The sequence below is a fragment of the Lissotriton helveticus genome, chromosome 2_1, assembly GCF_964261635.1.
Source record: "Lissotriton helveticus chromosome 2_1, aLisHel1.1, whole genome shotgun sequence".
In the NCBI taxonomy this organism is placed as follows: domain Eukaryota; kingdom Metazoa; phylum Chordata; class Amphibia; order Caudata; family Salamandridae; genus Lissotriton; species Lissotriton helveticus.
The window spans coordinates 1,989,838,120-1,989,859,763 of record NC_136059.1 but is presented as its reverse complement, the minus strand read 5'-3'; the positions used below and the strand labels follow the sequence as shown (position 1 = coordinate 1,989,859,763).

At 42.8% G+C, this 21,644-nt stretch overlaps 1 protein-coding gene across 1 annotated transcript in view; it reads right to left on the bottom strand.

Annotated features, from left to right (window-relative positions):
- Positions 1 to 21,644, bottom strand: part of TMEM131L (transmembrane 131 like) — a 673,742-nt gene that overhangs the window by 323,792 nt on the left and 328,306 nt on the right. The window contains exons 8-10 of the mRNA XM_078676947.1: positions 4,728 to 4,805; positions 4,483 to 4,636; positions 2,385 to 2,443 (exon numbers count right to left, since the gene is read on the bottom strand). Coding sequence (XP_078533073.1) covers positions 2,385 to 2,443; positions 4,483 to 4,636; positions 4,728 to 4,805 — 291 coding nt within the window. The remainder of the gene's footprint in view (positions 1 to 2,384; positions 2,444 to 4,482; positions 4,637 to 4,727; positions 4,806 to 21,644) is intronic.

Here is a 21,644-nt window from a genome sequence, read left to right as displayed (position 1 = left end):
CGTAGCGTTTGGCTGCTCGTTTCTTAAGGGTCTGGAAACCATCAAAAATCATCAGTTGGGGAATCCAGCGGTTGTGGCTATTCTCTCTATCATCACCAGATGTGAACAGGTCGTTCCTAGGAAGAATGGCAATAATTGACGCTGGGATCCCTCTTTTAATGGCAGGAGCATAGGAGGATGCGGACATATCGGGCATGATGTAACCTTGCAGGATCGGGAAAATGTTAGTAGTAATCCTGTAACATGCCCTGTAGGTCTAGTACTAGAGCTATATTGAACTGACCCATGCTCTGAAGTCGGAGGCAGAGCAAATTGGTGAAATTGCTCCACATATTGCCTCTCTATTTATTGCTGACTGTTGTAGACTTGCTCATATTAGTCCCCCTAAATTGTGACATTAAGTTATTCTGGATTATGTGTCTTTTATTCTTGTTGATGAATACGGTGCTTCCTCTTTTGTATTGCCATCTTGACCGTAGTTGACAAGGTGGACGTAGTCGACTAGGCTGACGTCGACAATGTTTGTGGGCGACGAGGCCTTCGTCATAGACGAAGCGGTCTTATAGGATGCAGTCATAGATGAGGCCGTCGTAAACATGGTTCTCATAGGCAAGGTTATCGCAGATGAGGCAGTCATAGACTACCATCAGAGCCAACCATCATAGATTAGGGCATTCATAGATGAGGCCATCGTTGAGAAGGCTGTCGTAAACGGCCGTCGTAGATGACCATTGTAGATGAGGCTGTCGTCAACGACCGCCTTCAACGACCGTCGCAGATAAGGCCATCGTAGACGAAGGTCATAAACCACGCCATTCGTTGAGAAGGCCATTTGTAGACGAGGCAGTCGTAGTCAAGGCTGTTGTAGACGACAGTCATAGATGAGGTCATCGAAGACAAGGCCATCACAGATGACCATCAGACGATGCCATACGATATGGTTGTGAACAATGATTTTGATGGCAGTTCTGTCGCAGATGCCTCATTGTCAGGTTATGAGTATTTTCCCTGATGTAGTATCAGGGTTACAGAGGGAGCTGTGGGGTCTGCCTCTGAGGACGTTTTTTCCAATTGTCTCTTTCTCTGTGAGAAGTACCTTATCAAGACTCATGATCTTTTTTATGGCTTTTCTGAACGCCTTCCAGAGACCCTTGGCACGACCTCTCCCCTTGACCTCCCCTACGAGGTGAAGGAATCCTCACTGTCCTCATCAGAAGTCACAGATTTACGTTTCTGTAGTCCCAATAATAGCCTCATATCTCTGAACGTGAGAGTTTTGAGGGAAAAGTTAGACATATTTTGTAGGACGGCATTACCCTGCTTTCTGAAACACTGAAAAATTCATGCCAGGGTAAAATAAATGAAACATGAAATATATTCTTGGATGATTCAAAAAGCAGGAATAGCTGAAGAAACTGAGCAGAGCTCAGGGAGACTCCCTTCTCAGGACGTGCGGTGGAAAAACGGAGGGACTCAGCCTCTGTTGGGAGTGTTCTAGAGGGTGCTGTGGCCTGATTGGTTATAGCTCAAGTTTGGTCCTTTTTTTAAAAAGGACATAGATAGGCTGTTAAACTGACTTGTTCATTGCCATTTCAGACGCTGATAGTGATACATACTGCTTTATTATAGTACACTTGGGTACTATAAAGAGGGTTGGGTAAACGGTTTTGGTACTAAAAACAAAGTTTACCACATAAAACAATGTAATTTTTAAAGCTTTCTAACCTCTTTGATAAATGTAGCTTAAGCAAGGTTTACATTGGTAAATAACAATTATTTAACATGTGTTCTAGTAGCTCTATTTTGCTGGCTAACTCGCCAGACTAAATAGATTTTAAGAGGGACATAGATAATGGATTATGTCCTTGGAACAGGTACGTAGTTTATATTACAATAGCCACGCCACATAAATACATGCATCAATAATAAAAGAATTGGAAAAGTAATTATATTCCTTGAAGCAGGGGCCTTCAAGCAGATTGGGGTATCTTTTAACTACTGTTAATTTTATTACAAGTGATTCTTCCATAATACATCAATGTGTGCTAAGCTCACAGTCTGTGGGTTGCAGGTACAATTTCAATCTCTGTGGAAGAGGATTTTACAATGAGAATGCCCTTACATATTTTAGAATTTTAAGATTCAACTTTTTCTATTAGTATATTTGGTGGACATAAACACTAAAAAGTAGAAGCCCAGCTAACTAAGATGCAGATGTCAAATATGAGCAAATGTATTTTAATATCAAAGTGAAACAAGAATTCGGAGTTTAATATCAAGACATTGTTTGCCTCACTATTCCATTTATTTTACATAACACATTTCTTAATACTTCTTGCCATATCACTAATTACTGCGCCAAAGAAACACATGTGTACAATTACCTGTACGTGAACTAGATAGTTCCCCAAATTCAATATGTAAATATTTACAGTAGAGCCATCTGTTCAAAAGAAAGATAAAATTAGATAAAATCAAAAGATGTAGGTCTTAACATTAGGAAAGGTGTGCCCCTGTCAAATGTACAAATATTGAAGAAGACACTTTTCGAACAAAACCTCAAAGTTAAAAGAAAACTGAGCATAATGGAACTTACAAGAAAGGTGAATCCTTAACAAATCTCCACAGATAAATGTATAACCAGCACCACTACAAATGTAAATATATATGTAAATTTTTTTATTTTACAGAGTTTTATATAGCGCGAACTTGACCCGAATCGGGTATCAGAGCGCTTTACATAGCACCAGTTGCATTACATGAAGACACATTCATTTTTTTGGTAGGCACAGGGAGATTGAGTGATTTGCCAAAAATCACAGGATGTTCAGCGTCATTGCAGAGACTCGATGCCAGTTTCCCAGATTTGAAGTCGACCGCCCTAGCCGTTAGGCCAACTCCTCCCCCCTATGTGCATATTTATAAACACACGCTTAAGTGAGAACCCCAACCAAGCCCTGCCCTCTGCAACATCATCTAATAACATCTAACAATAAATATCTCAAATCTTTGAGCTATAAAGAACTGGAGTAAGCACAAAACTGCTAATCTGTGAAATACAATAGATATACTGGGCCTCTTTTATGGAGGCTGACAAGCACATACTTTGAACAATCTGTGGTACATTTACTCTCATATTTACTAGGGTGAACAAAATTTACACAATGAACTATAATGAAAAAAGTATTGCATAAAATGTTTCCCATAATTCACAAAGTGGTACAAGCTCAATCTAATAAAGCCACTTGCCCCTTTTTAGTAAACAAAATCGAACCATTGTCTGCATTATGCATAGCCTAAAAGCACAAATATTCTTCATACTAGCAGTGTACACTATTGGATAAACCACATCAAGTTGTAGATCATCTATAAGTGGTCAAACAACAGGGCTCGCACATCACAGATTCAGGGAAAATTTTTAAATTCAATCAAAAGAACTATGTAACGTGCTCAAATGTACAAACAACACTATGTCACCAATCTAGAGTGTAGCAAATATCAGAAAGGAATTTTTGAATATTCATAACATAATAAACTTTTTCAGAGCACCACAAAATTAGAGCCTCAGGGTCCGTCAATCCAACAGGTCCTATATTTGTCATCCAAAAAACAAAAGAATGAAATTCAATGAATAAGAGTCCAAAGAGTGAAGGCACTATGTGGATCTGAAAGTCAAAGAGCTTTTTATTTCTTTAAGCAATCAATTTGACTGAAATCCGAAACTGAGACAGCCGACACAGGTTTCATCATTTGACAACTTTTTCAAGGCTCAAGAAATCATTCAGAGACAAGCACGCTCTAGAATGCGTCTTGCAACGGAAATGCTATCTGCTCACGTGTACCTCCGATCCCAGAGGACAGGAAGCAATTAAACTTGCACCGTTTTTAAATCAAATAATTTGCGGAAGGGATCCAGTAATATCAAAATAATGTATATAATGTGCTGAGGTCAAAGAAAACTTAGTAGTTAAGACATTGCAACGGCAACAGCTATAAGCCGATAATTTACAGGAGTTACAGTGGCGGCATCATAGTCGGTATGGATGCAAGTTCTATTGATTCCTGTCCTCAGAGCTCAGAGGTACATGTGAGCAAATAGCATTTCCTTTGCAAGCCGCATTCTGGAGCGTACACGTGTCCGCTGTTTCAGTTTTGGATTTCAGTCAAATTGATTGCTTAAATAAAAATAAAAAGCTCTTGGACTTTCAGACTCACACAGTGTTTTCATACTTTGGACTCTTATTCACTGAATCTCATTCTTTTTTTCTTGGATGACTATTATTGGACCTGTCGGATTGATGGACCCTAAGACTCTAATTTTGTGGTGCTTTGGAAATGTTTAAGTTGTAGATACTGTTGATGTCTTACTTTCTTGTCCAAAATAAAAACAAATCATTTAAGAACCATTTCGAATAACATAAATCAATTATGTAGAATGCAATTTTCAACTGTGAGGTGAAAAATGCAAAGTGCAACACTTACAAGAGAAATTACTTGTGGCTGTTGCTACATAAACCACAAACATGTTGTCCAGTATGTACTGCTTGATGCCTTCAGATGTAATCCGGTCATTGTCCGTCCTCAACACCACATTCATCTCCAGCAACCTTGAGTGGTCAGTTGCAGAGCAAGCATTCTAACGAGAAAAAGAAGAGTCTGGTCATAACTCACAGCTCAAATCTCATTATGGACAGAACTCAATTGAAACATAACAAAAGTTGGTCTACCTTAGGTAACTCGTGCATTTCAGAAGTAATGTCACATTTCAGATGAACCTGTAGAAGGCTGGAGTTTGTGGTATCACCCTAAAAAGGAAGATAAATCAGATGACACATTTCCTTTAAATAATAAGTTTGTTCCTGGCTTTGTCTCAAATTAATCTGTTTAGTTACGTCTATTTTACAGAACATGTCTCTGACTGAAGACCTGAAGTCAATATTGTAATAGAGATATGATAAGCAACAGGGTCTCATGTATGCGTTTTTTAAATTCATCCTACTGTCTGCGTCGTACTATATAGCATCTGTATGATGTGATGCGGATGCACAATACCCAGGAGTGTAACAAATACCAAGGCCGCAGACATAAGACAAGCCTGTTTGACATGTGTTTTTAATAAATGCAGTTATCACTAACAAAATAAATGGTAAGAACCTACGGCTTGTTTATAGAATAGTATAAATATTTCCCAAAAAGCAAAGCTAAAATATTCATTTAAAGCAAACGGAATTTTTTCTTTGAAAACAAAAATAATAGTTGTGCTGCTGTCACACAGTATCCTCTGGGAGGCTGATAACCTTTATAACGATTTTAACACATCTGATATTCATTAAATCACTCTCGAAATGAAGGCCAAGTCATGTCTGCTGGTATTTCAACATTTGCACCACAGGTTGCATACCGATCCCTAAAGCAGATGCACTAAGTCACTGGCCTTCCTCACACCAATAAAGCTTTAACAATCATCTGCACAGGGCTGATTACTGCACAAAGCTCTGTTTCTGAAGAATGTCAGCTTTATAGATATATTCCGGTCTTTGCAAAATTTATTCTGGCAGTGACAGCAGGTGTACTGCAAATGAATGCAGCTGTCTGTTTTAACTGAAAGGAAACTGCAGATGAGTGAACACCTATCTATAAGATCTGTGGTTTCTTTGCTGCTCCAATGAAAATGATCGAATAAAACACACTTCCTCACTTGCCACAGAACACTGTGCATACAAAAGATTTTCTCTATGGAGTGCATTAAAATGAAACAAATATTCGATAAATTAGACAGTTGTTTAAAAAATGGCATAGTTACAGGAGTCCCGGTACTAGAATGTTTTCCACTTTAGGATCACGATAGCTCCAGCTCCATGTATTGAATGCGTTCATCGGTAGACATCTATATCCCTGGCTCACAAGCATAATGTAATGTTAACCAACTCTGCACATAACAGTGGCACTTTAAGGTGCTTTATACAGCCGTCTGTACTGCATAAGCCTAAGCAGATACATTTACAAATGTATTCTCTATAAAACAATTCTTAAAGAAACTCCGCTCAAAGCTTCCTAAACTTTCTCTGGCCAACAACAGTAGTGAAAACAATTGACATTGGCACATACACTGGCACAGCCAGTATTGCCTAGTGTTGGCTGGCAGCCTTTTGACTTTGTTGATGCTTGTTTGGTCATGTTTTTTCTGAACAATTTTTTCTGAGGCGCTGGCTAGGAGCCCATCAACATAAAAAAAATAAAAGTTAGCTAAAAGCAAAAATATCTTTGCCTCACAAAGCACACTTTGGTAAGACGACCAATGGATATAGAGTATGCAAAAAAGCGATAGAGGGAATGCTCAGCCACGGGTAATTGCTCTGGCTGCATTTTAATCCACAAGAATTGTGTACACCACGCCACCTCAGGTTGGACCCAGCAAGACTGCTCCCATTCGAGCAGGGTCAAGACTGATTTGCATATAGTTGGGTCTAAACTGAGGTGGCATGTTGTGCAAAATAATGATGGACTGGGATGCGGCCCTGAGTAATTACCAATGGCTCAAATTAATTCAAGAATTCCATCCATCACTTTGTTTGTATAATTTAGTTTGTTGCCTTAACTGGGATGGGTATGCCCAGACGTGGGTAACATGCACACTGTCAAGGGAACCAAACTATATCTGGCTGATGAGCCCCAACTAGGGTGAAACCAGTCCTGGGTTGCTTGGGTTTGGGTTCAGGGAGGACCTGGCTTAGCTGTGCGGGCTGGACTGGTCACACTGGGGTAGGGTCAAGACTCATTTGCATATAACTGGGTCCAAACTGAGGAGGCATGGTGGGTGAAATAATGATGGACTCGGTTGCTGCCCTGGGTAATTACGAGTGGCTGATATCAACTCAAACTAAAGCGCTGGGATGCCTCCGGGTAGCCATGCGCTATACAAGCATGTACTCAAGCATTCCATCCATCACTTTTTGTATACAATGGATGAAGAGGGCTGACTGAAAGCATCTATATGCAAGTATAGAATACATATAATTTTAATAAAATTGAAGGTCTTGGTGGGCAACGTTAGGGCTCAAAACTATTACAACGTTAAAAACTAAAACAACGCAGAAAAGACATTAACTCACAGGACAGGAAAGAAAATTTAACATTATGAGCAATATTATAGCACCAATCCATGCCATCTGTAGACATTGATGGACATTAAATATGTTGCCAGCCTTGGTAGCACATCAAGTCAATAGGCAAAGAAGCCCTAATAAAGTACTTAAGAATCTCACTTTGTGCTGCCAAAACATCATCGCGGTCTATAAGGTTTTACTCACTATTGGTTTAGTATGGAATAGCATGCAGAGGAAATATACTTTTAAATGAGCTCTGCAGTAAGTAAACATTGTGGTCTTACAATTAGGAGAAAATGTGGACACGTGAGGTCGTTTGGGCAGGCCCATAAATACTTGCCATAATCCATTAAAGTACACTAAACCCAATTTAATTTGTACTGCACTCATAAATGCCGACTACAGACCACGAAATGATTTTTAGCAATTTGTTAAATCAATGCTGTTATTCCTAGCATTTCTGCATACTTGCTACCTTACAGATCAAAGCTACAATCCAGTTAACATTTTATTTTACATACATAGGAAAGCCATGTTTTAAACACAGAAATAGCTCAAACATGTATCTGAATACTGAAACTGCTTTTAATCAAAAATCCAACAGCTTGCACTCTGTACACATAGCAGTGCAATATTCAGATCGGAAATTAAAAGACAAAACTAGTCATATGTGCATGAATATGCTTCTCCATCTGTGAGGTAAACCAGAGCAGCTGTCATTACAAGGTTAAAACGAAGCTGTTTCAATTCAGCTCACACAGCTGAGTAATATAAAACAGTAAGATGGATCCACACGGATCCTCAGCCATATACTCGTACCCCTGAAAGTGTCAGAGCACATCCTGAATGCAAGAGTCTGCAGATTCAAATATTTTCAGCTACCCTTTTGTGGTGGACAAGGGCTTACCCCAAGCTGATCGCTGCTCCAAGTTGTAACATATAAGTCTAGTGGCCCGTCAGAAGGAAAAAAAGTGTTGTCACCCAACCCAGGGCATGCAGAATCAGACAAGCCGGTTCCCTGATAGAGTTAATTAATTAACCTTATAATTATCATGAATAAATAAATCGAAGGTCGCAGCAGTGTTCAGGACTGTGGTTTGGGGTCTATAAAATTAATTGTTGTGTATAGTCCTGATAAAAATAAATTAAGTCATCATGCATAAATCTGACTGCCCATGCCTCCTTTAGATTCCTTCCATGATTTACTGTTGTACTAAAATCTAACTTTGAAGTGGGTTCTCTTAAAACTACATGGTTGAGACACCCCCTTCAAAGTAAAGTTATGTTGATTATTTAATGGATGTAAGAAGCATGTTTGCGATAACGACATGTCCTGTACAGCCATGCAAGCCTTGGCGCACACTCCAACTTAGAAACAAGATCATTCTGGAGTGTGCTTGTCTCCGAATGATTTCTTGAGCCTTGAGGGAGTTGTCAAATGATGAAGCGTGTGTCCGCTGTCTCAGTTTTAGATTTCAGTCAAATTGATTGCTTAAAAAAAATGAAGGGCTCTTTGACTTTCAGATCCACATAGCGTCTTCATGCTCTGGACTCTTGTTCATTGAATTTCATTCTTTTGTTTTTTGGATGACGAGTATAGGACCTGTCGGATTGACGGACCCTGAGACTCTGATTTTGTGGTGCTCTGGAAAAGTATATAATGTAATGAATATTCAAAAATTCCTTTCTGATATTTGCTAAACACTAGATTGATGACATAGTGTTGTCTGTCCATTGGAGCATGTTGCACAGTTCTTTTTCTTTTGATTGCATTTTTAAATTCTCCCTGAATCTGTGATGTGCGAGCCTTGTTGTTTGACCACTTATAGATTATCTACAACTTGATGTGGTTTATCCAATAGCGTACACTGCTAGTATGAAGAATATTTTTGCTTTTAGGCTATGCATAATGCAGACAATGGTTCAGTCTTGTTTACTAAAAAAGGGTAAGTGGCTTTATTCGATTTAGCTTGTACCACTTTGTGAATTATGGGGAACATTTTATGCGATACTTTTTTCATTATAGTTCATTGTGTACATTTTGTTCACCCTAGTAAATATGAGAGTAAATGTACCACAGACTGTTCAAAGTATGTGCTTGTCAGTCTGCATAAGAGGCTCAATATATCTATTGTATTTCACAGAATAGCAGTTTTGTGCTTACTTCAGTTTTTTATAGCTCAAAGATTTGAGATATTTATTGTTGGATGTTATTAGATGGTGTTGCAGAGGGCAGGGCTTGGTTGGGGTTCTCATTTAAGCGTGTGTTTATAAATATACACATAAGTGGGAGGAGTTGGCCTAACAGCTAGAGCAGTCGACCTCGAATCTGGGAAACTGGGATCGAGTCTCTGCAATGACGCTGAACATCCTGTGAGTTTTGGCAAATCACTCAATCTCCCTGTGCCTACCAAAAAAATTAATGTGTCCTCATGTAATGCAACTGGTGCTATGTAAAGCGCTCTGATAGCCAATTTGGGTCAAGTTCGCGCTATAAAAATAAAAAGCCATCATGAATTCGGAGTAGAAAGAAAGACTGGGACGCTTTTAAACTCTGGACACTGCTTACTGCAAGTCATGCATTTTTCCCAAAACGCTGCCTCCCTTCTTCATACTTTAGACGCTACTTCGCCAAGTCTCCGCATACTCTCCGGGCCTTAAGCACATCAGCACCAAAACGTACCACTAATAAATGTCACTACAACCAAAGTATTTCCCTCATCCATGCACTGGTGGAAAGGCGACGACCACCTCGACCAGATGCAGTGCGGCCTGTGGCCTCAGCGAGAAACAGAAAAACACTATAGAAATACCAGGCCAATGCTTTAAAGCAACAAAATGTTAAGGTTGAGCCGTGAAAAAGTTTTGGAATAGGAGAAAATAGTATGACAGATAACTAACTGTTCCAAGTTCTCTGAAATCAATATTTAAATAGTTCTTAGAGCAGTTCCAGTCTTTGCCTCCTGGTGGTGCTAGTCCTACAATCTGGGACTCGAAGAGGAGGGATTTAATTCGCTCACGTAGATGGGCAGCGGCAGTGAAAGCTCGTGCCATTGGCAATTGTACTGTTGAGTTTATGTCAGTGGTAAACATGTGTCAGGATTCTATATAAGGCTGACAAAGCTACGCTCAAAGTGAAACGAGTTGAAATTAGGACTTTCTCAGCATGTGATATTTGGCCTTAAGAGCAAAAGTTGATATCAGTCAGGGCCAATGAGCAACCGCGAGGCTTCTGAAGGAGAGTCGATTCTGCGGTCAGACACTTCCTTAAAATACTGGAGGGTGGAGGGCGTAAGGGAGGCCCGTGCGGCCCCTGCTGTGGGTGGGGGCACACTGCCAATGAATGCCATCTCAAGAATTCTCTACATTCCTTAAATCCGGCATGAAAAACTTTACCGTTTAATTAAAACTTGTTTGTTGCTTCTCCATTTTTCCCTTTCAGATATCCCTCTCCTCTCTCTGGACACAACCTACTCGGACACGTGCAGGTTTGCCTCATTCTCTATTAGTTATTCTGCAATTTTCTCACAACTCCTTTACAAGATCACAATCTCTTCTCTTTCCTCTAAAAGTCATACCTATGCAATCTGACAATACTCAACATCCACTAATCCCACCAACCGTGTGCATGAACTCACCTACCCCCCCACTAATTATCACCACCAACCACTATTAATTTAGTCCATCATAAAGAAACTGAAATAACTGCATGGAATGGTTTGCTATGAGCGCACAGACTAATCCCAATAACTAGCATTAACCAATAACACTAGACTAACAACTTAACTTGGATCCCGGAGCAGTGTGCTGCCCATGGTCAAGCGCTTAGACACCTCACCAGGGGTAGTAAGCGCTATAAAAATACAAGTAGTACCTGTGTGATATGCGAGCCCAGGGTCCCTCATCACATTCAACAGGGAGGAGTGGGGCCATTTTGCATCCGGAATACTGGGAGGTGTCGCATGCGATTTGTACATTGTGACGGGAAATAACAATTCTTTAATACATGACAGTGTTTGTGGTAATTTCCTTTGTTCCCGACTTGGGTAAGCAGGACCAATCATTACAGATCTGGAACATGCTGTAAACAGCTTACTCTAGTGGGGATGGGAAGGGCAGCCAATTGGCTGAGGTTCGATAATAGGTATGATGTAACCCCTAAAGTTAGCTGTTAAATATTGAAAAATTCTGGACGATCGACCACAAACGTGCAATGCCACCAGTCTGAATGAGGACTATCCTGTCCTTTATTTAGTGTGAGTTTCGTAAAACGCCACTGGTCTCGCGATTACTGCAGGTGATGGTAGCGGGTCCATGCTGGTCACAACTAATGGGATCGATCCACCATGTGACTTTGAGTCTAGGGTAAACATGGGCACATATTTTGTTATGCGAAGGTAATTCAAGTAATTTCAGACTTTGCACATTTCATTTAAGTGTTTTTTTGGTACAATTTTCTCCAGCCGGAGTCTATCTAGTTCAAGAAGAAAAATTGCTTGAGGGAACAATAAAAGAAATATGTGCTGCTCCCAAGAGAAATGTGCTCAAACGAGAATCTCTCACATTTTGTGGTGATTTTTGTACAAGAGGTATGGCCTTGTATTAAACTGTCAGACAACATACCGTCTAAGTGCATTTCACATAATTGTAGTAATTTCGCATATTATGCAAACGAAAAAAAATCTGAAGCCTAGCCTAGGGTTGAGCAGAGGTATTCTCTGGGCTTTGGACTGGCAACCATGAGAAGCCAAAGTTGCACAGTGGCAATAAACTGTGTGTTTTGTATTCGATCCGTGGTTCTTAACGTGTGGTACAAGGACACCTCTTGCTCCGCTAAGTAAACTCAGTGGGTCCACAACAGTGTTACAAAATTAAATAATAAAAATTAATATATTCAAAATAAAGTATATTCTATACAAAAAAAAAAGCAAAACTAAAATGTGTAAACTTTTTCTATATTTGATTGTAAAATTAAATGAAGTATTTATATATTATGTCATTTCTCTAGTGTATGCTTATTTTTGTAATTTTGTGTAATGTTTTCAAATTACAGAAATTGTTAAGACCATGGGTCGCAAGCTTACAAAAATTACTCAATGTGTTTCCCTGGACTCCAGTAACGCTTCAGTGGGAGTCCACAGAAGCTGCTGTATTACATTATTCATCTCACACAAGGGTACGCAGCAAGGACAAGCCTTGGCGTGATGCATATTTTCAGTCTAATTTTAAAATAATCCAACATTAACTAATCTGTAGAAAATGTGATCCAAGCACCTGTGCAAGTTCACACAACGCCTCTGGTTGGAAAGCGAGCGTTGCCAAGCTTGGAAGTTGCGCACACAACTAGTGAAGCAAGAACAATGCAACCGGCTATCAAAAATACCAGCACCAAACGCAAAAAAAACCCAGAAGGAAAGCAGCCAAAGCAATCATTAACTGTGGTTTAGTCTGTCAGGGACCTGGCAAGTTTAAGTAGAGGTCTTTTAAAAGTCACAGAGCAGGGTCATGGATGAGGTGGGTGATTGGTAGAGCAACAATTCACTAAACACATCGACCAGCTCTGCATACGATCTAACTTTTGCACTAGTTCTACAAAAGATTCATGAGCTCAGGTCATACTCAAAGTCGTATTAGTCAGGGTACAGATCTGAAGTTGTTTCATTAATCATGTGGAGAAGTGTGGCTCAATGGTTAGAGCAGGCAGACCTTGATGCAGAGCTCTGGCCAGGGACCAGGGTTCGATTCTCGCCTCGGCGGGTCTCCGGCTCATTAATTCCCCTGACTGGATATTCTCGCCTCAGTGCCTGTTCTGATCATGGGTCCCACGCTGCAACTCTGGGCAATAGCTTGCTTAGTCTCCACAACGGCCCCAAAAGCGCTGGGATGCCTGGCTGCACCTAGGGGGTGCCCAGGAGTGGACATTTCCCAGGAAAGCCAGGAAGGGTTCCTAAGCGGTATACGGACAGCGCCGGGACACCTCCGGTGGAGGTAGCTGTGCACTTTACAAATTCCGACATTTTTTTATTAATGTTGCATCAAGGAGGAGTATGAGAAAATAAAATAAAAGGGTGTAAAACAGCACCTGGATAAGCAACATGGAATTAGTACAGTTCAGGAAAAGGAGTAAAACCTTATTACTTGACCTTTTTCATACTGGCAAAGACAGTTCAAGACGTCAGGCCACTGTGAGAATAGGGTCTGAAAAGCACCTGCTGCCATCTTGCAGGTAGTAGTAGATACAGTACTGAACGTACAAACAGCTGGTGTGCACAATCTAAATGCGCACCAGGTTTCATAAAGGTACACAAAGTGAGGTATATGTGAAAAGTAACCAGACGAGAGGGCTACTTCCCACTATCAAGGCCTCCGTATTATCCAAGTTGATACTTAACCAATTTGGGCCCATCGAATTAGTTGAGGACTGCAATTTATGGGTACATAACTTAGTGGGAGAGACAAGTACTTCAAGAGTGGATACAAGAGATGTAATATGTGGTATTATCTAGCAAGTCTATCAACATTTTAAATCTAAGGTTCTGATTTGACTAAGAACTTTGACCGTTTTTTGTAATTAGCACGTGTATTCACATTAGTATGGCATCAACATGCCTCTCCGCGGTATGACTTTAAAGTCCACATTTGTAAAGCGCACAATCACCCGTAAGGGTCTCTAGGCGCTGGGGGCCGTCGGGAAGATTAAGCGAGCTATTGCCCAGAGTCACATGGTGCTGGGCTACCCTGCCGCCGGAGCCGGGGATCGAACCGTGGTCCCCAGATTCCAGCGTCAGTCGCCCTGGCCGCGGCGCCACACCTCTCACCACTTTTCAACGTTTCAATCACGTTAATACATTGGTGAACTATCTAGATTCCGGCCAAACCTGACACTTTAAAAAGTAGATATTCTTTTTGCATTATGAATGCAGATTCAACTTTTCTATAAAAGAAAACCGATTCTATAAATTATTTTAAAGCCAGCTCAAATTGTAGGGTATATAGATTCCCAGCAATGGCAGGACTTTGCCAACTTATTTTGTTGTGTGCACCACGAGCAAAACTCAATTGGCAAGAAGCATTCACACAAACTTTGTGTTCTATGTTTCCATAGCCTTTTCTCTGTTGGGGAACACAGTTTGTTCTGGTGTTCCAGGTTCCAGCTGCGGCAGTGATGTTCCCAGGAAGTCAGATGGAGATGGGCGGGAGGAGGGGCAGCTACTCTTATGTCGCAGGGTGATATATTATTAAAGACATTGTTTTGCATTGTTTCCTTACCTGGGGTTGAGTCAACTCTCTTCACGCTACAAGGCCTTGCTTAAGGAGGCACACATTGTGTTTACATAGTACTTTCCTGACATCCAAGACAGACTGGTTTGGCACCTCTTGTGAGGTGCATTTTTCAGTCTAAGCCTTCCACATGGACGTAAGCAAGAGTTGTGTGAAGGGCAACTAGAGCCAACATACACATTCAAGTGGCAGAATAAATATTTATAGGGGAACCATTGTAAATCTCCTTTCCATTCATCCACTGTAAGAAATACACATTTTCCACTATATGGCTACAAAGTCTTCAATTGAAAATGCATCTAAAATGTGCGTGATAGTGGTTCTAAATGGGCGGCTCATAAAAGAGGTCACCTATGTCTTAAGGGCATAAGGACACAGCTACAAGAGTGAAGCTGCAAACAAAGAACTGTTCTTTTCACTTCATTTCTTCTAAGCCACTCAGATTTCCAAAGATTGGATAAAAGCAGGCCAACCTACGGTATTTACCTCCACACTTTAAAAATCCTTCAAGGCTACCCTTGCAAAGAAGGATAAATACACAGTGCACAGTCAGAAAGACAAATGTATGTGCTCTAGTATTAGCACACTACTGAAAACTGCACTGGTTGAAGGCAGAACATGTTCTTTCTGGACAGTGAGATGACAGTTAGGAGAATATGTACACCACAGAAGGGTCGCCGAAGGTTGGAAGAACAGGCAACAGCCTGGTCCCCCTTTCAAGCTGCTTCTACGTACGACTTCTCAGAATCAGGTAGAAGTAACTCCGATTATTACCACTGCATCGTCATATTTTTTATCTGGTCTGTTCCTGTTGCACATTCATATTTCTTAGCCATAAAGTATTTTTGGAATCTTTAGCATTTAGCCATCCACTCTACAACCTCCGGCCTCCAATAACTAACGCAGCTTGTGGGGAAGCAACAGTAATCAGGATCAGAATAGTCACACGCAAAGCAAGTCCAGTGTTAAAATACTTCAAGTTGTCTCAGTCGACAGGAAAAAGCAGAATCAAACCAACTGCACTAAGTCACCCAGCACAAGCAAGGTTAGCACGCAATCAGGGAGAATGCTTGTGCCATTTATTTATTTTATTTATTTTGGAGATTTATAGAGCGCATGGCTGCCCGAGAGCGTCCCAGCGCTAATTGAAATCCACTATCAACTCCAGAGGAGGGGACCGGCAGGAAAAAAAGAGATCAGGGGAACAGCCATGTCTTCAGGGATTTGCGGAATGATAGGAGGTTAGGTTGGGCCCGAAGGTCAGGTGGAAGGGTATTCCACATCTTGGACGCCTGGAATGAGAACTGTCGGCCACCAGAACGTGTTTTTTTGATGTTAGGTATTTTAGTCAGGTGGGCATAGGTTGAGCGTAGGGTTCTGGTTGTCGTGTGGGGAGTCACGAGCTCTTTCAGGACCGGGGGGGCTTTTCCATGCAGGATTTTGTGGGTTAGGCACATGGCCTTGAACTGCACCCTTTGTTCAACCGGGAGCCAGTGAAGCTCCTTGAGCGCAGGTTTGGCGGAGCAGCGTTTTTTGGTGCCAGTGAGAATTCTGGCGGCCGCATTTTGCACCACCTGCAGCATTGAGATGACTTTTTTTGGGGAACCAAGATATAGGGCGTTGCCATAGTCAAGTCTAGACAAAATGAGGCCCTGCATGACCAGTTTTCTTGATTGGAATGGTAGGAGTGGGAGAATTTTACGGATGGAGCGGAGCAGGCCAAAGCAAATTCCTGCAGTTTTCTTGGCCTGCGTGTTGAGAGTAAGTTTGTCATCCAGCCAAATCCCCAAACTCTTGATATCAGTTTTGGGGATTGGTGGTGGGCCCATACTGGAAGGCCAGAAAGATTCCGGGCGGAAGTGGGATTGGTTGCCTAGTACCATTAGCTCATTTTTTTCCCCGTTGAGCTTTAAGTGGGAGTCTCTCATCCAGCTGACTATATTCTCCAAGCAAGAATACAGATCAATGGTGGGGGGTTCTGACTGGCTATGGGAGACGACCAGCTGTGTGTCGTCCGCGTATGTCAAAAGTTGAATGCCATATGGGACGACGATTTGTTCAAGAGGTGCCATGTATACGTTGAAGAGTGTAGGGCTCAATGAGGAGCCCTGGGGCACTCCGCAACGTATAGGGGTTTCCCTGGAGATGCAATCTCCCTCTGCCACCTGAAAAGAGCGGTTATGGAGGAAGGATTTTAGCCATTCAAGGGCCTTCCCAGTGATGGCGAGGTTTTCCAGGCGCTGGGCAAGGATGCCATGGTTGACGGTGTCGAATGCTGCACTGAGGTCCAGGAGGATCACTGCCACTGATCCTCCTGCATCGATGATTTTCCTGGTTTCTTCGACTACCGCCACCATAGCCGTTTCTGTCCCTTGGCCCGGGCGGAAACCAGTTTGGGAGGTTTTTAGCAGCTCATTGGACTCCAGATAGTGTGAGAGCTGGGAGTTGATGTATTTTTCCGCTAGTTTACTAATGCCTGGGAGGAGTGATATTGGTCTGAAGTTGGCCAGGTTTTGCGGGTCAAGGGTTGGTTTTTTTATAAGTGCTTTCACCACCGCTTTTTTCCAACTTGTGGGCACAGTTCCAGATTCAAAAGAGGCGTTGAGTAGGTTGGTCATGGGTGGAAGGATGCTCGGGGCAATCTGCTTCAGATGTCTCACCGGGGCTGGATCATGAGGCGATCCGCTTTTGAGGGCTTGTAATATAGGGCCAAGCGTTTCCGCGTTAATGAGTTGGAACTTGCTTAGCCCAATGTCTCTGTTCTGATGTTGGGAGGAGGGACGGGGGGAGGGGTCTGTAGGAGAAAGAGGCGGAAGTTGTTTGAGTATAGTTTGTATTTTTGAGTCGAAGAAATTGGCTAACTCATTGCAGTGTTCGATTGAAGGTTCTCGCACAGCTGGGGGGGTGGGGGGTTTTAGAAGCTTTTTCAGGGTGAGAAACGTCTCCCTCGACGAACTTGCTGCTTTGCTAATTTTCTCACTGTAAAAGGAGATTTGTGCGTTTTTAAGAGCTTTTTTATAGTTAAGAATCGTCAGTCTGTAGTTGTTTTTGCTGATGGGATTAAAGTCTTTTCTCCAGACTCTTTCTGCTCTCTTGCAGATTTTCTTTAAAAGGCGGATTTCTTGGGTAAACCATGGGGAGGTTGCTTTAGTCCTTGGTTTACGATGAGGTTTTATTGGGAGAGCTTTGTCTAGAGAATTGATGATCCAGGATGAGAATTCCCTATCAGCAAGGTCGATGGTATAACTAAGGGTAGGGACTGTATCCTCGAGAGCTTGTTTCCATTTATCATAGTCTAATTTCGCCCAGGGTCGAGATGGTCTGCCGGGAGCTTGGGTTTGCGGCAGTTTGGGATAGGTACACCAGCTGAAAGGAATGAGTAGGTGGTCGGACCATGGCACCGGAATGGGAGGCCTGGTCACAAGATCCTGGAAATTACAGAATATGGGGTCGAGCAAATGCCCACGGTTATGAGTGGGGAGGGAGTTCTGTAGGTGAAGTTGGTGAGCTGCCAAGTCTTGGATCAGCTCTGAGGCCGTGTTGTCTTTGCAGTCTTCAAAGTGGACATTAAAGTCTCCTAGGATGAGGAAGTTGGTTCGGGCACTCGATCTAGCCAGGGAGCATTCTAGGAGGGAGTTAAGAAATTTTCCCATGGTACCAGGGGGACGGTAGATAAGGAGTCCGGAAAGAGAAGAGCAAGGGGAAATTTGCAGAGTAAAGTGGATGTTTTCACAGTCTAACAGAGGACTGTCAAGGAAACGGCATGTCATTGAATCCTTGGAGATGACAGCAATGCCTCCACCTCTGCCTTTAGGACGGTTAAGATGTTGGATACCGAATCCTGGGGGAAGGGCTTGGACTATGTCGGCGTCTGAGTCAGGCGTCAACCACGTTTCTGTAAGAAACAGTATTTCTAGGTTATGGTCTGTAATGAGCATATTTATTTCAAGGGCGTGTTTGGGCAGTGATCTGCAATTGATCATTGCCATGTTTATAGTCGTCTGGGTGGGGACGTTGAAGATAGAAGGGGTGAATTTGAAAGAACAGTGTGGACAGTGGTTGAAGAGAGCAAGTCTTAATTCCATGGAACCACCTCACCCGTCTTCAAATCCGTCAGTAAATGAGAAGCTAATGGAGAAGTCAATGGCTTTTAGCCACGCTGCACAGCATACTTGATGCTGTGCAGCAGGCTAAAGTAACAAGCAATGACACAGCCAACAGGGCTCGCCTAATCGAGAACTACTGACTGTCAGCGTTTTTTAAACCATGTTGTACAGCAGCAGGCTGAAAGTGAAGGAAAAAAAAATCACTAAAAACGCGGTCAACACGGGCAGAATGCATGACATGACAAAATAAGATGGACAAAGCGGAATAGCTCTACTCTTTGGCTTTGTTAATGTTTGTAACTCCAAAAACGTAAATAAATAAAGTTTTTAAAAAACACCATGACCGTGCCTGCGCTAACCGCATTATAGCGATGTTTCTTGTATTTTTAATATTCGCCATGGGTTGTAAGACTAAAGTCTTTACCAAGGCATGTATGGTAAAGGCATGTGTCAAGGCACATGCATGGGAAAGACGTGTGATAAAGGCACTGTGTGTTAATGCCTGGGTTGTAAAGGCAGTTTCCCACATCCATGCTTCCCACAGCCGCACTGTTGTAAAACAAGTAAAAAACAACATAGGCGAGTTCTATTGGCTTTGCAAATGCTTGTTACATAAGATACAACTGTCTGGGCAAAGATTCCACAGTGTTCGTGAAAATTTCTACACCCAATTATAGCAATAAGGAACTGAAAGGAGGTCAGCCTATCTCCGCAAAGGGCCTTCCACTTTGTGCAACACGTTTTGCTGCGGTTTTACTAACTTTGGACAATTTGAGCCGGAAATCTTTTTTTTGGTGTTAAAATCTGCAAAATATGCATTAGATGATGCATTATGTGGCAAATGCATCAAATTCTTAATTATGCAGAAAATGCCACAACTGCTAAATCGCATAATCCAGTGGCTCTGCTCTGAGCCAACTGTCTAAAGATGGTAAGTACAAACAAGCGGACTATTTCGCTTACATTTCTCTGCTTTACTCCACACTTAAGCGGAGCCACAAATTTGCCATGTGATTTGCGCATTCTCTGAACTTATCGCACATCTCGCCAACGTTTTCCATATAAGACCTCCACAGACCTCCTTATAAACCCACACTCTACCTACCTTGCACAAGAACCAAAGCAGTCTCATGCCTGACCATATCAAGGATATGCAGGGATATAGACATTTTACAATAAAATTATTGCCCCCTGTTGTATGGTATATGGTGGATTGGTTATTTATGTAGCGCTTGCTAACTCTGACAAGGTGCTGAAGCATTTATAGACGGGTAGCACGCTACTCCGTTAATAGCAAGTGTTACTGATCAGATCATTCATAATTGTCACAAATTGTCATGCTTTGTACCAGATTCAACATGCGAAGTCACTTGCGGTGCCACAGAACACTGCACGACTTGTGCCACTGGACAGTCAAAAGTTTGGTCATTAGCAAGCAAACAATCACTGCCCTGGGATTCCTGGGTCAATCAGGATCCAGTGCCGGGTCTATTTACTACCAGGACGCACTGCTGGGCAACGGCAGCACGTCTCAGCCGTACCCACACTGGGGGGCATTAATACACTGTGAGTAGGTCTAAGGCTGTGCAAAGCCAAAACAGTGGTGTTTGCGTTGTTGTAAATAAATGACAATAATGAATGTTATGCTTTTACACATCTTAATACAGGGCAGTTTAGAGAAATACCCTCTTTGTTCACCATGTGCTCTCGTATAGTAAATTGAATCACAGTGTATCCTTTCTGTAACAACTTCCCAACCATGTGAAATGTCCCCCCATAACCTTGCCCCTCCACCACCCTCCTTGACGCAATAATGGTGGAGGTGACCCTCATCAGAGCCGACTTCACAAAGATGAGGGAGAAGGTTCAGCAGCTCCAGGTGACCACTTCCAGCCTGGTCGAGGACGTCTCGCAAATCCATACAGAGCCTCAAAATCTGCAGTCATTCCGCAAATACGCAGAGGACAAGCTTGACGACTATGAAGGGCGCTCTAGGTGCAACACTGTTCGCATCGTTGGAGTGCCGGAGAGGGCGGAGGCGCAATCGCCAGACCTGTTTGTGGAGGACCTGATCCTAAACCACCCATGCCCTAAGGGACTGTCCAAGTTCTTTGTGGTGGAGAGGGCACACAGAGTTCCTGGGGGGTGTCCGAAACCGGGGGCTCCCCCGCGTCCCCTTTTGCCCCGGCTGCTCAATTTCCCCGATCGCGACACTATCCTACAATGTGCCAGAGCGCCCCCCCCTTCTCAAATTTGAAAATGCAGTTATTTCCTTCTTTCTGGACTTCACCCAGGCTGTGTAGGGGCGGAGGAGGTCCTTCCTGGCAGTAAAGAAGAAACTCGGAGACAAAGGTATTAAGTACGCCATGCGCTTTCCGTCCAGGCTGCGGGTGGAGGCAGACAGCAAACCTTAGATCTTCGACCGTCCGGAGGATGCGGAGGACTGGCTGGAGCTCTGCCGCGGAACACAATGCTCATTGACCTGGCCTTGGCGGGGGGCACGGGTGCACACCTGGTCCTGGCTTTATAACCCCTTTCTAACGTTCTACCTCTGGGTCGCGGTGGGCCAGTCTGACTCTTGGCAATTGCCACGTGTGCATTGGGGATGCACTGATGGGTGGGCTTCCTACTGGCCTCTACTTGACCTTGAAGATTTGGGACACAGTTCCTCATGGGGGACTATGTTGTTTGAACTTGTTCATCGTGGTCAGCGGAGGGAAGGAGCACTCTCACTTTTCCCCACCCTCAAGTCACTTAGTTTTGTGGGTTGGGCGACAGGCACTCTGCAAGTTACTCATGGGAAGTTCTAGGCCCAATGCGCAGGGGAGCAGGGACGGGGTGGTTGGTGTTGGGTGTGGGAGAGGGGGTTTGTTGGGGTTTATTTGTTCAACGACATTGGCTGAGATAATTCTTGGTGACGGACACACACTTAAGGTCACATATGACTACGCAGTGGGATAAAGGTTTACCCGGATGAGCTGGAATGTTAATGGGCTCGGTGACAGGGTGAAGCGTACTTCAGTTCTACAACATCTTAAACGTCACTCCCCTGATGCAGTTTTCCTACAGGAGACGCACCTGGTGGGTAATTCATGTAAAGCATTAAAGAGGTGGGGGTACAAACTTATAGCCCACGCAGGTTTCACCTCCG